This window comes from Chinchilla lanigera, unplaced genomic scaffold, assembly GCF_000276665.1.
Source record: "Chinchilla lanigera isolate Chin_1 unplaced genomic scaffold, ChiLan1.0 scaffold00011, whole genome shotgun sequence".
NCBI classification, from domain to species: Eukaryota; Metazoa; Chordata; class Mammalia; order Rodentia; family Chinchillidae; genus Chinchilla; species Chinchilla lanigera.
Genome location: NW_004955412.1, coordinates 20,146,766 through 20,161,486, shown reverse-complemented (window position 1 = coordinate 20,161,486; position 14,721 = coordinate 20,146,766). Strand labels below are relative to the sequence as shown.

Genomic DNA, 14,721 nt, shown 5'->3' with positions numbered 1-14,721 from the left:
CCCAATCGCCAATGCGTACCGGCGGTTCCGCCACGAGCGGTGGACTAGCCCCTCGGCCGGCTCGGGGGCGGGCCCAAGACGTGGCCCAATGGGGGCGCGCGCCGGCGCGGTGGGGGCGGGGCCAGGCGCGCGGCGCTGGGCTGGGCGGTGGAGGCGCCAATGAGCGCGCGCCGCGTCCGGGGCCGGCCGGAGCAAGAGACGCCGCTGAGAGGTTGGTGGCTAATGTAACAGTTTGTAACCGAGGGGAGTTGTGAAGGGCGCGAGCTGGGGGGCGCGCTGCCGGCCGCGTGGGTAGGTCTGCGCCGCGTTGTCCCTTTACGGGGGCTGCAGGGGCCGACGCCAGAGGGGTCGGGCAGGGCCCAGCCACCGCTCCTAGGGGAGGCGGCGTGCTAAACGGGGGCGGGTCGGAGCGGGAGTGAGGCCCGCACGGACGCCGGTGCGTTGGGCCCCGCGCCTCGCGCACTGGGCATCCCCGCGCGCCGAGCTGCGCTGGGATCCGCTCTGCTGCCTGGATCAGGTGAGGCTTCGGTGAACGCTGAGCGCCCGATACCAGCCCGGCGGGTAACCTCATCGCTCCGAGTCCTGCGTCTCCGTGGGGAGCGGGGTCGGCGAGTGGGATGGGGAAGGGGGTGGGCGGGGTAGCCCGCGGGATGCAGAGGAGGGGGCCGGCCCCTCTCCCATCCCGCCACTCCCAGCGTCATCACCTCTCAGTTCCCGTTCAGGCCCAGCCCGGCTTTCCTCGCCGCCTGGGGAGCTGCAGGTGTGAGGAGTTGATGGAGTCGGCGCAGGGATCCCCGGCCCCATCCTGTGTGTCTGATGGATGGAAGGCCCGAGTCTCCTTTCTCCTTTCCTATTAACTTCTCTGGTTAGGGATGTGGTGGAGCCGAGGACTCTTGTTCTTTAGTTTGGGCCTTTCCCTGGACATTTCTGGGGATGCTTAGAGTGGTTGGAATTCATCAGGACGGAGGGAGGCGGTATAGGCTGCAAAAGGCAGTAGGTGTGAACCTTACAGCTTGTCAGTGCTGGGATGTGGTTCTGCCTCCTTCATGCTGGGCATCCAGTTACAAGTGTCGCTTCCCTCCCCTAGGGGCACAATGGCAGCCACAGTCAGAAGGCAGAGGCTGAGGAAGCTTGGCTGTTGGGCCTTGATGGCTATCATCTTGGCAGACCTGTTGGCACTGAGTGGTATGTACCCGGCAGAGGATCAAAAGAATAAATGAGTGGTGGGGAGGGACGTAAGGCTTCTTGTTAAAAATCTCTTAAGAGTTGCTGGAGCAAGGCTTTGTTTTCCTTAGTCTTTGTTCTTTTGCTACCAGAAGTGATATGGTTTAGATAGAGAGCCCTGAAGAGTGAGTGCTTATTGACAATCCTGTTTTCCCTTTAGACACGCTGGCGGTGATGTCTGTGGACCTGGGCAGTGAGTCCATGAAGGTGGCCATCGTCAAACCTGGAGTTCCCATGGAGATTGTGTTGAACAAGTAAGGGTGGCCCTGGTGCTTGGGGTGGGCAGTGGGGGAGTCCGGGCCCCAAGCAGGTGTGTGTTCCTCATAGCACCCAGCAGACTTTAGTGTCTGAGTGATTAGTTGCCTAGTGGGGCAGCTCCTGGGTCACACCTGGGTCTCTTTTCCTCAGAGAGTCTCGGAGAAAAACCCCAGTGACTGTGACCCTGAAAGAAAACGAAAGATTCTTTGGAGACAGTGCAGCTGGCATGGTGAGCAGCAGCCCCCTTCCCAGAGTGGCAGACCCAGGTTGTTCCCTCATGTCTGTCTCTGTGATGTTAGTGACAGTCATGCTGAGCCTGAGCATTAACACTGCTCACATCTTCCTCTGGCAGGCCATCAAGAACCCAAAGGCTACACTGCGCTACTTCCAGAATCTCCTAGGAAAGCAGGCAGATAATCCTCACGTGGCCCTTTATCGTGCTCGTTTCCCTGAGCATGAGCTAAACTTCGATCCTCAGAGGCAGACGGTGCACTTCCAGATTGGCCCGTGAGTGTTCTGTTGGGAAGGGCAGGCCCATCAGCCCCTTTGGGCTCCTCATTGGCATGCATTGATGATTGCCCTACCTTAGTTTTTGGCTTTCCCACCCAATAACCATCTGTATTCCCCACAGGCAACTGCAGTTCTCACCTGAAGAAGTGCTGGGCATGATTCTCAATTACTCGCGTTCCCTGGCTGAAGATTTTGCAGGTAAGTGGCAAGGTGGGAACCACTGGCAGCCAAGCTACCTCATGATCTATAGCAGCAATTGTCAAAGCGGGATAGTTTTTCCTCCTAGGAAACATTTGACACTGTCTGAAAACATACTTGGTTAATACACTTATGGATATGTTACTGGGTATCTAGCAGATAGGAGCTGGGAGACCTCTGAGTGTCCTGCATTGTACAAGACAGCCCTTCCCAGCAACAGAACTGTCTGGTTCAGAATGTAAGTAGTGACTAAGTTAGAAATGATCATCTGGGGTATTGGTGCTGAACCTACAGCACATGTGCTGAAGCAGGCTGTTTAGATCATTAAAAGCTCTGAAAGGTTCACTATTGCTGGTCAAAGGTGTGGAGCTGGTGGGATCCTGTTCTCTTGTCCTCTGTAGAGCAGCCCATCAAGGATGCTGTGATCACCGTGCCAGCCTTCTTTAACCAGGCTGAGCGCCGGGCTGTGCTGCAGGCTGCTCGAATGGCAGGCCTCAAAGTGCTGCAGCTCATCAATGACAACACTGCCACTGCTCTCAGCTATGGTGTCTTCCGCCGGAAAGATATCAACACTACTGCACAGGTGAGCCCCAGAAGTCTGTTCAGAGATGCAGGGTGGCTGAGCCTGAGGTGGAAGCCCCTTTGCCTGTTCTGCACTTGTTTGCATAGCTGGCTTTCAGCAAAATGTATCTCCTCTTGATTCATGTTGAAACTGTTCAGCTTTAAATTGAGAGTTGGGCAGCCCCTTGGAGGCAAGCAGGTGGGCGGGCAGGCAGGCAGGCACTCTGGCCCTTGATAAGTTTCCTGTGATAGTTCTCTTGATATTTCTACAGAATGTCATGTTCTATGACATGGGCTCAGGCAGCACCGTGTGCACCATTGTGACTTACCAGACAGTGAAGACTAAGGAAGCCGGGATGCAACCTCAGCTGCAGATCCGGGGGGTGGGGTAAGTGGATGCCTGGGGAGGGTTTCTTATTAACATGGTTATGACAGGGTCGCTGCTGGGCAGCCCTGATCTAAATTCTATCGTCTGATAAGTGTGGAACACTGGTGGTACAAGCTGCCCATGGGACAGTCATACATGTACAGTCCCACTGATGTTTTAAGCTGGCGGGGACATGTTAAAGACCCTTAGGTGAGAGCTTTCTTTCTAGACTGGCAGCCTTTTCTTTCCTGCTGTGCCGCAGTGCTGTTCTGAATAAAGCATTAGTCTGTAGGGGACCACTCCAAAGAGTAGGGGGAAGCTAGAGAGAAAGGACAGTTTGGGGAAATTGAAAGGCAATTATTCTGAACTTACTCTGAGGAAATCTCTGAGCTTCTGAAGACATTTATGAGGTTACAGTCCATATGTAGAATGTCCTATTCAATCTGTTTTTTTCCTCTTTTTTTTTTTTTTTTTTTTTTCTTTTTTCTTTTTTGGTGGTACTGAGGATTCAGCCCAGGGCCTTCTCACTGAGCTGCATCCCCAGGCCTTATTTTTTATTTTGAAGCAGAGTCTTGTGAAATTACCAAGTTGTCCAGGAAGATTTGTAATCTACCTGTCTCAGCCTCCTGGAGCCTGTGCCACCATGCCTAGTTTGAAGGTTCTCTTTAAAATGCTAGCCTGAAGCTGAGGGAGGAGGATCATTGTGAGTTCGATGCCAGCCTGGGCTACAGAGTGAGCTCAAGGCCAGCCTGAACAAAAAGACCCTGTCTCAAAAAGACAAAACATGGATAAATAAAATAAAATGCTAGCCTGGCTGGGTGTGGTGGTGTGGTGCATGCTTGTCATCCCAGCACTCAGGAGGCTGAGGCAGGAGTATTGCCTCAAGTTCGAGGCCAGCCTGGACTATATAGTGAGTTCAAGGCCAGCCTGAAGTGCATAGCCAGATAATTGTTTCAATATAGGTAGGTAGATAAATGATAGATGATCTACGGGCTGGAGATGTAGCTCAGTGGTAGAGTGAGTTTTTTTAGCAGATATAAAGCCCTGGGTTCAATCCCTTAATGCCACATCAAAAATAAATAAATAATGCTGATTGGAGTGCAACCCATTTGTTTTGTTTTGTTTTGGTTTTTTTTTTTGGTACTGAAAATCAAACTCAGGACCCTGTGCTTGCCAGGCAGGCACTGTGTCGCTGAATTATTTCCCTGGCTGTAACCTATTTCTTTAAACCTTTCACTGTGCTGCTCTGAGTTCTGCCTCCCCTAGCTGTTTATAACCCCTAGTTCTTCTTGATCTTTGACACCTGTACACTTGCCTGCCCTTGGAGTTTGGCATGCTCTCTCCTGCCTTGGGGTCTTTACAGAAGCAGTTTCTTTCTAGAACATTCTTCCTTCTTCCCCTAATTCACTCCCATTCATCCCTCAGGTTTCAGTCCCAGCTTCACTTGTCTCAGGGAGGCTTTCCCAGACCCCTTGAGTAGCACAGCTCTCCCTGTGTGTTCTAATAGCCCTGTTTGTCGTTTAAGAGAAAAGTGCATCCATCGTTGGTGCTCAGAAATTACTGTTGAATGAGTGGGTGGATGAACTGTCCCAATTGAGACCAGAGTGTGTGTCCACACGGTGTGGGTAAACGGTCCTGGAAAGAAGGGCAGGATGCCATGCGGGGATGAGAGGCTCCTGTGCCAATGGAGAGACCCTGTTGCCCACACTTAACCTGTTCCCTTTCCTGAACAGGTTTGACCGCACCCTGGGGGGTCTAGAGATGGAGCTCCGGCTGCGGGAGCACCTGGCTGGGCTCTTCAATGAGCAGCGCAAGGGCCAGAGAGCCAAGGATGTGCGGGAGAACCCACGTGCCATGGCCAAGCTGCTGCGGGAGGCCAATCGGCTCAAAACCGTCCTGAGCGCCAACGCTGACCACATGGCCCAGGTACCCACACAGGGCTAGTAGAAGGCAAACTCCCCACTCCCAGGGGCAGAGGGGCTCTGCCATCTTCCCAGGCTTGTTCCCTTGGATTTCACCCTGCCTATCCACACAACACAGCAGGACCTCGGCAGAGCCCCCGCCACTCATCTTTATCTCCCCCCAGATCGAAGGCCTGATGGACGACATAGACTTCAAAGCAAAAGTGACTCGAGCGGAATTTGAGGAGTTGTGTGCAGACTTGTTTGAGCGGGTGCCTGGGCCTGTCCAGCAGGCCCTTCAGAGTGCGGAAATGAGCTTGGTGAGGGCACGGGGCAGCAGTGGTGCCCGGCAGGAGGTGCAGCAGGATACACATGGATGTCAACTGTCTCACCTGTCTTCCCCTTCTGCAGGACGAGATTGAGCAGGTGATCCTCGTGGGTGGGGCCACGCGTGTCCCCAAGGTTCAGGAGGTGCTGCTGAAGGCTGTGGGCAAGTGAGTATGGGCACTGGGCATGAGGCCTATGGGCTGAGCAGCTGGAGGGCATGGGCGGGAGCCTAGACTGGGTGCTCTTGGGTGGATGGGACTGATGTTTGGGACTCCTGTAGGGAGGAATTGGGCAAGAACATCAATGCAGATGAAGCAGCTGCGATGGGGGCTGTGTACCAGGCAGCTGCCCTCAGCAAAGCGTTCAAGGTGAAGCCATTCGTCATCCGAGATGCAGTGGTCTACCCCATCCTGGTGAGTAAGCCTGTCCCCCCAGCGGTAGCCGCTCCAACTGGCATCTTACCTTCTGCCCACTCCAACCTGGCCGTTTGTCTTTCCTCCCCATCCTGCGTTGGTTCTCCAGTGTGCTTTCTCCCTGCCTGCTATGTAGGTGGAATTCACGAGGGAAGTAGAGGAGGAGCCTGGCATCCGCAGCCTGAAGCACAATAAACGGGTTCTCTTCTCCCGCATGGGGCCCTACCCTCAACGCAAAGTCATCACGTTTAACCGCTACAGCCACGATTTCAACTTCCACATCAACTACGGTGACCTGGGCTTCCTGGGGCCTGAGGATCTTCGGTGAGGGGCGGGGGGACAGGATGGGAGCTCTGGGAGGGGGGAGGCACAGCTGGCGTATGACCTGAGGATTGGGGGAGGGGAGGAACTCTGTGTGGTTGAGTGGAAGCAGACTGCAGGGTTAGGGTTAGGAGTGAGAGCCTCTCTGGGGGTTTTTTGTTTTCATTGGTTGGTTGGTTTGTTGGTTGGTTGCTTTTTTTGAGACAGAATCTCACTGTGTAATTCATGCTGGCCTTGAACTCACTATGTAGCCAGGCAGGCCTCAAAGTCATGGCGTTCCTCCTGCCTCAGCTTTCTGAGTGCTGGAATAATAGGTGTGCGCCACCATGCCTGACTTGTGAGAGCCTTTCTGGACAGTGCTTCTGTCCTGACTGTGACCTTGGACAGGGCCCTGACATCTTGTGCCAGGAGGCTGTAGTCTGGTGCTGAAAGTGGGCTAGCTCAGTCTCCTCAAACTCCTCTTTTTCTCTCATCCAGGGTGTTTGGCTCTCAGAATCTGACCACAGTGAAGCTAAAAGGTGTGGGTGACAGTTTCAAGAAGTATCCCGACTACGAGTCCAAGGGCATTAAGGCGCACTTCAATCTGGATGAGAGCGGTGTGCTCAGTCTGGACAGGGTGAGAGCAGCAGGAGACCTGAGTGCAGGCCAGGGCCTGGGCTCTGCCAGCCTTTCCCACAGTGGGTTCTGCAGTGTAAACAGAGGTTGGGGGATCTGGTCAATCTTGGCTTCCTAACAGAGCTAACTAGAAAGCTGATGTAGGCTTCTTTGGGCTTATAAATGCTTATAGGTGCTGCAGCTTGGGTATTGAGAACTACAGAGTGGTTGAGAAGCCCGTTTTTTCTGGATTTAACATCTCCTAACATATACTCTGGAAAAAGATGGTCTGTAGTGTTATTCAGCAGATTCGTGGATGGCTCTAAAGGGAAAAAGGAGCTGTGCTCCTGTCCTCCACAGGTTGATAATCAGAGTAGGTGACCTTCCACAGTCCTTAAGAAAAGGCAGGAGAGCCAGTTGTGGTGGTGCATGCCTGTAATCCCAGCTCTTGGGAGGCTGAGGCAGGAGGATTGGGAGAGTTGGAGGTCAGCCTTGGCTACAAAATGAGTTCAAGGCCAGCCTGAACTTCATAGCAAAACCCTGACTCAAAAAAAAAAAAAGGAAGAGAGGGACTGGGCTAGCACAGCTGCAAGTCCCATAGTGCATAATCAGGCACCATGGCAGGCGTTGGCATGGCAGAGAAGTGGGGCTGTCCTGCTGCCTCAGTCTCCTGATGTGGGGGTTATAGGCGTGTGCCACCATGCCCGGCTGGCATGTGTCTTTCTTCATTTCGAACCTGTTTTCAGGTGGAGTCTGTATTTGAGACCCTGGTGGAAGACAGCCCAGAGGAGGAATCTACTCTCACCAGTAAGATGAGTGTGTGCACCTGTGCTTGGGTGTGGGCACGCGAGAGAACATGCTCGTGCACTTTTGGAGCGATGGACGGCATGACACTTGGGTCAGAAGGTCGAGTCCCTTTATGAATCTGCACTTGTTTTCCCTCTAGAGCTTGGCAATACCATTTCCAGCCTGTTTGGCGGTGGTGCCACGGCAGACACCAAAGAGAACGGGACGGATGCTGTTCAGGTGAGTGAGCTCATGGTGGAACCGGGGGTACGCGGAGAGCAGCATGGGCAGGGCGTGGCAGTAGAGGGAGGGGTCCAGTGGGCAGCCCTGCTGACACTCACGGACCGCTCCTTTGCCTTGGCCTGTGCTGCATTAACCACGCCTACCACACTCGCTTCTGGACTGGGACCGTTCCCTGTGCCGGAGCCCGAGGCCTTTCCCCTGGTTTGTATGTCCCTCAGCTGCCCGAGGCTCCCCACAGCTGTGTCCTGAGCAGTGACGCCCTTGAGAGCAGAGGAGCTGGCGTAGCTGAGGCTTGGCCTGGCCCCCAGCTCTGCTACTGAGCATCATCCAGGGGGCCTTGATTGTTCTCCAGGAGGAAGAGGAGGGCCCCACTGAGGGGGGCAGGGACGAGCCTGGGGAGCAGGTGGAGCTCAAGGAGGAAGCTGAGGCCCCAGTGGAGGGAACCGCTCAGCCCCCACCCATGGAGGCCAAGGGAGACGCAGCTCCTGAGGGGGAAAAGCCCCCCGAAAAGGAAAATGGGGACAAGTCTGAGGCCCAGGTGAGCTGTGGGGAGAGGGAGGCCAGTGGGCTCAGGGGCTAAGGTGGGCATGGAGGCCTGCTTCATTCTTACTTCTGTGGAGAAGGCCAAGGCCCTTCCTGATCTTCTGATTCTTCCCACCCAGAAGCCCAGTGAGAAGGGGGAGTCGGGGCCTAAAGGTGCCCCTCCATCCCCTGAGGAAGAAAAAAAGCAGAAGCCTGCCCGGAAACAGAGGATGGTGGAGGAGATCGGCGTGGAGCTGGTTGTTCTGGACCTGCCTGACTTGCCAGAGGACGAGCTGGCTCGTTCAGTACAGAAGTAAGGAGAGAGAGTGTGAGGGCATGGGCTGCACCTTGGCAAGCTCTGCATCCTGACCCGCCCTCTCCTCATCCTCGCCTCTCCTTCCTCCCGCAGACTTGAGGACTGGACCCTCCGAGACCTTGAGAAACAGGAACGGGAGAAAGCTGCCAATAGCTTGGAAGCTTTCATCTTTGAAACCCAGGTTGGCAGGCTGGAGCAGCACCTTCTGGCCCTGGGACTCGGGTTTGAGAGTGTGTGCTGAGCTCTGCCCTGGGCCTACTGCAAGTGTGCATTTGTACTCTCCATAACGCACAGGACAAGCTGTACCAGCCTGAGTATGAGGAAGTGTCCACAGAGAAAGAGCGCGAAGAGATTGCTGGGAAACTCAGCGCTGCATCCACCTGGCTGGAGGATGAAGGGTTTGCAGCCACCACTGTGGTGAGGCGCTTTCCGGGACGTGATGGGTAGGACGTGAGTGCTTGCCCGCTTTGTCCAGGTTTAGAGAGGGAAGAGCTATGGTGTGAGGCCATAAGTATTTCAGGGATGGGGTGTAGCTCAGTAATAGAGAACTTGCCTAGCATGCATGAGGCCCTGGATTAATCCCCAGCACTGCCAAAAAAAAAGATACAGGCAGGTGCAGTGGTGTGCATCATAGTTCCAGCTACTCAGTAAGCCGGAATGAGAAGATCACTTGAGTATAGAAGGTGAGGCCAGCCTGAGCAACATAGACCATCTCAGGAGAAAATGGGGATGGGCTGTGTGGGGATACAGTTCAATACAGAGCTTATCTAACATGAGAATCCCTGGGTTTGATCCTCAGCACCTAGCCAGATACAGGGAGCATGCCTATAAACCCGGCACTTGGAAGGCTGAGGCGGGAGGGTTGCTGTGAGTTCAAGGCCAGCCTAAACTGCATAGTGAGACCCTGTCTCAAAAAAAAAAATCCCCCACACCAAAAATAAAATGAAGGGCTGACTCCTCAGGGTTCTCCTACCATCCCTTCCACCCCCCTGCTCATCCCCGTGTCTGCAGATGTTGAAGGAGAAGCTGGCTGAGCTGAGGAAGCTGTGTCTGGGACTGTTTTTTCGGGTGGAAGAGCGCAAGAAGTGGCCTGAGCGGTTGTCTGCCCTTGACAGTCTCCTCAACCATTCCAGCATATTCCTCAAGTGAGTGGCCTGAGCCCTTTCTTCTCCGTCCAGTCCTGCCATGGCCGCAACTGCCCATTGTCCCTCCTCAGGTACCTCTGCTTCCCAGACTGATCCCCTCTCTGGCTTTCAGGGGTGCCCGACTTCTCCCAGAGATGGACCAGATCTTCACTGAGGTGGAGATGACAACGTTAGAGAAAGTCATCAATGAGACCTGGGTAATCAGTTTGGGAGTGTGTGACCAGACACTTAGCGGGCACCATGGGGCCAGGCCAGGGCTGTGGGAAGAGACTGAGGCTAGTGTGATCTCCTCTGGGACAGACACCTGCTTTTTCCAGGACTCTCTCTGAGTCTGTTCTGGCCTCCCCCACAGGCCTGGAAGAATGCAACCGTGGCCGAGCAGGCCAAGCTTCCTGCCACAGAGAAGCCCGTGTTGCTCTCAAAAGACATCGAGGCTAAGATGATGGCACTAGACCGTGAGGTGCAGTATCTGCTCAATAAGGCCAAGTTTGCCAAGCCTCGGCCCAGGCCCAAGGACAAGAATGGTACCCGGACAGAGCCTCCCCTCAATGCCAGCGCAAGTGACCAGGAGGAGAAGGTCATCCCTCCAGCAGGTGAGGGCAGGGTGCTCGGCCACAGGTGCTAGCGGGCAGAGAGAAGCCCGCCTTTCCCTCCTGGGGCGACATCTTACTCCTGGCTTCCCTCCAGGCCAGGCTGAAGATGCAAAGCCCATTTCAGAGCCCGAGAAGGCAGAGACTGGTGAGTTGGGGAGAGCAGGGCTGGGAGTGGGGACGTTGTGTCAGCCTAGGCAGGGGTCCACATATTGGCAGGCACGTAGGCCTGTTCCTGGATGGGCCTTGAAGTCTGGGTGGCCATGACTTTTAAAAATTTGGGGAGGAGGGGCTGGGGATTTAGCTCAGCGGCAAAAGCGCCTGCCTGGCAAGCGCAAGGTCGTGAGTTCGGTTCCCGGTACCGGCTGAGCAGCACAAGTGCCTGCCTGGCAAGTGCAAGGTCCTGAGTTCAATTCCCAGTGCAAAAAAATAAAAATAAAAAATTTTTAAATTAGGCAGACAGACCCACTGTGTCCACACATTCTAAAATACTGCGTTAGCTGGCTCTCCACAGAAACAGTTTGCCACTCCTCCATTAATCTGCAGAGACTAAACTACTCCTTCCAAACTGCAGGGTCTGAACCAGTAGACACCGAACCCCTGGAGTTAGGAGGGCCTGGAGCAGGTGAGGATGGGGCAGGGGGTGCTGGGCAGCCCTGGGCCTGGCGGGAAAATACCTGCAGAGAGCCGGGGCGGCTTATTGCTGACCTGGTGTCCCCGACTCCCAACAGAACCTGAGCAGGCACAGCAGCCAGCAGGACAGAAGCGGCCTTTGAAGAACGATGAGCTATAATGTCACCTCCATCTCCCCTCGTCCCAGCCCCTTCTCCTGCCACCTCTATTTATTACACGTCGGGGTGGGGGCTTGAGTTCTTCCCTCACTGGGAACAGCGCGTGGCAAGGGGGCAGGTGGGCGCCACTCACCAGATTCTTCTGGAATAGCCCTGTGGTTAAAATCTGAATTTGTCTGGCCCCCATCCCACCCTTACTCCCAGGCTCTTTACCTGTCCGGCCCTGCGTTGGGGAAAAATCACTAATATGTCTTAATTCCTTGCCGTGGGTAGGTGAGAGAATGGCCGCGGGGCTAGTGGAGACCTGGGAGTGGAAGGGGGTCCGGGTCACAGAACAGCGTCCTTCCTCCCCTCCTTTCCTTTCCTGCCACGCAGTGGTGTCTGCTTTGGGCTAGGGCTGCAGAGCCTCGGTCACCAGGCTTTGTTTCCGAGTGCCCATCTCTGCTCTTTCCTCCCTGCAAAGTGTTCTCTTTCCCTGGCCCCCACTCCCCCCGGCCTCCTCTTCACTCGCATCCTTGGCATCCTGGCACATGTTGGGTTCCTCTTTCCTGCTTGCCCAAAGCCTTCCCTGTGGCTGGCCGGGGTCAGTTTGAAGTGTTCCCACAGCACATGAGCCTGGCGGCCAGAGCAGGCTGGGATGGGGTCAGCAGGAAGCCGCTGCTGTCCAGGGAGGAGGCTGTGTGAGAGCCCCAGAACGCCATCTGTGGGCACCTGGCCCAAGAAAGCCCGTAGAATGCTGGGCGTGGATGTAGCGTCCTGTATATACTCATGGCCCTTCCCAGAGCCTGGTTCTCCAGGTGGCTGTGAGTTACTGTCCCCTCCTGTCCTGTCACTCCCTGATGCCCCCCCTCCCCCAGGCTGACCAAAATGTGCTTTCTACTGTGAGCCCCTATCCCAAGACCCCTGGGGGATGGAGAGACCATGGTGTGAGTGTAAAAATGCCACTGGTGGGCTTCGGGGTACAGGAGGAGGGGCAGGGCTGGCCTGCCTTCTGTGCATTGCTCTGCTAGAACTGGGGGGTCCCTTACCCACTCTGCCAAGGCCTAGGGAGCCTGTCCTCCAGTGTCCCATCTGTCGTGGCAGCTGGGGCTGACTCTCAGCTCCAGGACAAGGCAAACCTGGTTGTCAGTCCCCACCCTACCCCATCTCCTTACCCCCTCACATTGGCAGTGAGGGACCTAAGTCCCACCTCTCCCCCTCCCATTGTTTGAGTTCCGTCATTAGCAATTGAAGCTGGATGGACAGGTTTAAATCAAATTGTACTTTGCTCCATTGTTAATTGAGAAACTGTTTCAATAAAATATTCTTTTCTACAATTTTTGTGCTTTGACTTCTTAAAGGATATTTTCTGAACATCATCATGTTTGCTTTTTTGGTTTTTTTTTTTTTCTTTTTTTTTTTTTGGTCTTTTGAGACAGGGTTTCACTATGGCGTGAGCTTGGTTTGTAACCCAGTCTGGTCTCGAACTCACAACTATCCTCCTGCTTCAGCCTCCTGAGTGCTGGGGTTATAGTCATGTGCCACCACACCCAGCCCATCAGCATGTCCAGTATAGAAGATTGGGTAGAAGTTTGTATGATACCACTGGGTGTGGTAGCTCACGCCTGTGATCCCAGCACTGGGGGGCTGAGGCAGGACGATTGTGAGTTTGAGGCCATGCTGCGCTACAAAGCGAGACCCTTTCTCTGAAAAAGTTTATAATAAAATTATCTCTATGCTGCCACCAAAAGATTATTCATTTTTTTCCATAGAAACAAAATCTAAAAAAAAGAAATCTTGGCTCTCTTTTTACCTTAACACTGTTTGTATCCCAGGCTGTTTCTTTCAACTTTGTTTTGTTTTTGTTTTTGTTTTTTTTTTTGTCTTTTTGAGATGGTCTCGATATGCAGTTCATGCCGGCCTTGAGCTAACTTTGTAGCCCAGGCTGGTCTCAAATTCAAAGTAATCCTTCTGCGTCAGCCTCCCGGGTGCTGGGATTACAGGTGGGTGCCAGCTCACCCGACCTGTTTGTTTTGTTTTGTTTTGTTTTTTCACTTCACTTTGAGAGGAGGGCCACGCTGGCCCTGAATCCTAGGACTCGGCAGTCTTCCGTCAGCCTCCTGAAGAGCTGGGACTGCAGGTGTGAACCACCCTGCCTAGCCTGGAATGTCCATGTTTAAGGCAACAGCCCCATTTTACAAATAAATTGGTAATTAAGAGAGGTTCAGTAAGTGGCCCTGGAAATCAGTGGTAATTTGAAATTCTTACCCATTACCCTTCACTCTTCCCACTCTGCCACAAGAATGTTACAGATTAAGCATCTGAAGCACATTTGACTTGGGTGGCTCATTAGCAGGGATGGAGCCATGTTTTACCAAAGGAAGGCATCTTGTCACTAGCCATCTACATGTCCAAGGAGTTGAATATATAATGACCATAAAGGTTAATTTTTTTCCTGAAGGTCGAACAGGTTAAACAAGTTTTGAACCTTACAGGTTTTTTTTAGTCTTTTTTGAGACAGTGTTTCTCTATGCAGTCCAAATTTGCCTTGAATTCACTTTGTAGCCCAGGCTGGCCTCAAACTCACAGCAGTCCTCCTGCTTCAGTCTCCGAGTACTGGAATTACAGGCATGGGCTAACATGCCTGGCAGGATCTTTTTTTATAGTCAATCTTTAGTTTTGGATATAGCATAATTGAGCAGTAAATACAGGGCTTGCTTGCCCACAGATGCGTCTCCCCTAAAGAGTACATTCATTGTCACCAGCGAAGCCATACTTCGTTGTTACCCAGAATTCTGTGTGATACTGTAGTGGATGGTGAGGTGAGGAAACACCAAAACCCGTAGGACAAACAACACAAAGACTGAACTCGGGTGTAAACTGCAGGCTGGGTGATAATGTGTCAGCGTAGGCTCATTGACTGATGGTGTGAGATGGCAGTGGAAGGTTGTGCATGTGTGGAGGCAGCTGGTATATGGGAACTGTATGTTGTGCTCAATTTTGCCATGAACCTAAAACTGCTTTTTTTTAAAAAAAAAAAAAAAAAGCATTTTGTAGAGTATGGTAGCACATACTTGTTACTTGTAGTCCCACCTACTTGGCAAGTGGAGTCAGAGGGTCACTTGAGCCTAGGAATTAAGAACCAACCTGAGGGAGGCTGGGGATTTAGCTCAGCGGCAAAGCGCCTGCCTGGCAAGTGCAAGGTCGTGAGTTCGGTTCCCGGTACCGGAGAAAAACCAAAAAAATAAAAAAATAAAAAAATAAAAAAAGAACCAACCTGAGGGCTGGGGATATAGCTCAGTGGCATAAGTGCCTGCCTAGCAAGCACAAGGTCCTGAGTTCTATTCCCAGTACCAAAAAGAAGAAAAAAAAAAAAAAAAAAGAACCAACCTGGGCAACATTGAAAAAATCCTCACGAATGTGTGTGTTTCTATGTGTACATAGCATTTTAATCACATACACCATGCCAAAACTTAGGAAATCCAATTAAAACAGTGCCAAAAACAAAACAAAACACAGTGCCAACAGGAAAATTATAGCAACAAATGCCTACATTTAAAAAGAAATAGCTGCTGGCTATGGTGGCACACACCTGTAATCCCAGCACTTGGGAGGCTGAGGCAGGAGGATCACTGTGAGTTGAGACCAGCCTGGGCTACAAAGTGAGCTCAAGGC

General features: G+C 53.1%; 1 protein-coding gene across 4 annotated transcripts; it reads left to right on the top strand.

The window, feature by feature from the left end:
* The first annotated feature begins 108 nt into the window (after positions 1–108).
* Positions 109–12,383, top strand: Hyou1 (hypoxia up-regulated 1). 4 transcript variants are annotated; one of them, XM_005378294.2, is made up of 26 exons: positions 109–211; positions 1,088–1,185; positions 1,385–1,478; positions 1,633–1,711; positions 1,835–1,989; positions 2,114–2,190; positions 2,592–2,773; positions 3,024–3,139; positions 4,852–5,044; positions 5,205–5,339; positions 5,431–5,513; positions 5,627–5,759; positions 5,896–6,083; positions 6,558–6,696; positions 7,421–7,481; positions 7,621–7,700; positions 8,056–8,241; positions 8,369–8,538; positions 8,635–8,722; positions 8,836–8,958; positions 9,553–9,686; positions 9,799–9,883; positions 10,039–10,279; positions 10,374–10,424; positions 10,851–10,901; positions 11,008–12,383. In XM_005378294.2, exons 2-26 carry the CDS (start codon positions 1,095–1,097, stop codon positions 11,067–11,069), a joined length of 2,997 nt encoding a protein of 998 aa, XP_005378351.2. In that variant the 5' UTR covers positions 109–211; positions 1,088–1,094; the 3' UTR covers positions 11,070–12,383. The 4 variants fall into 4 exon arrangements, with proteins under 4 accessions (XP_005378351.2, XP_005378352.2, XP_005378353.2 ...); XM_005378295.2 differs by having other exon boundaries at positions 8,366–8,538; XM_005378296.2 differs by lacking the exon at positions 109–211 and adding an exon at positions 315–517 and having other exon boundaries at positions 8,366–8,538.
* Positions 12,384–14,721: the final 2,338 nt, after the last annotated feature.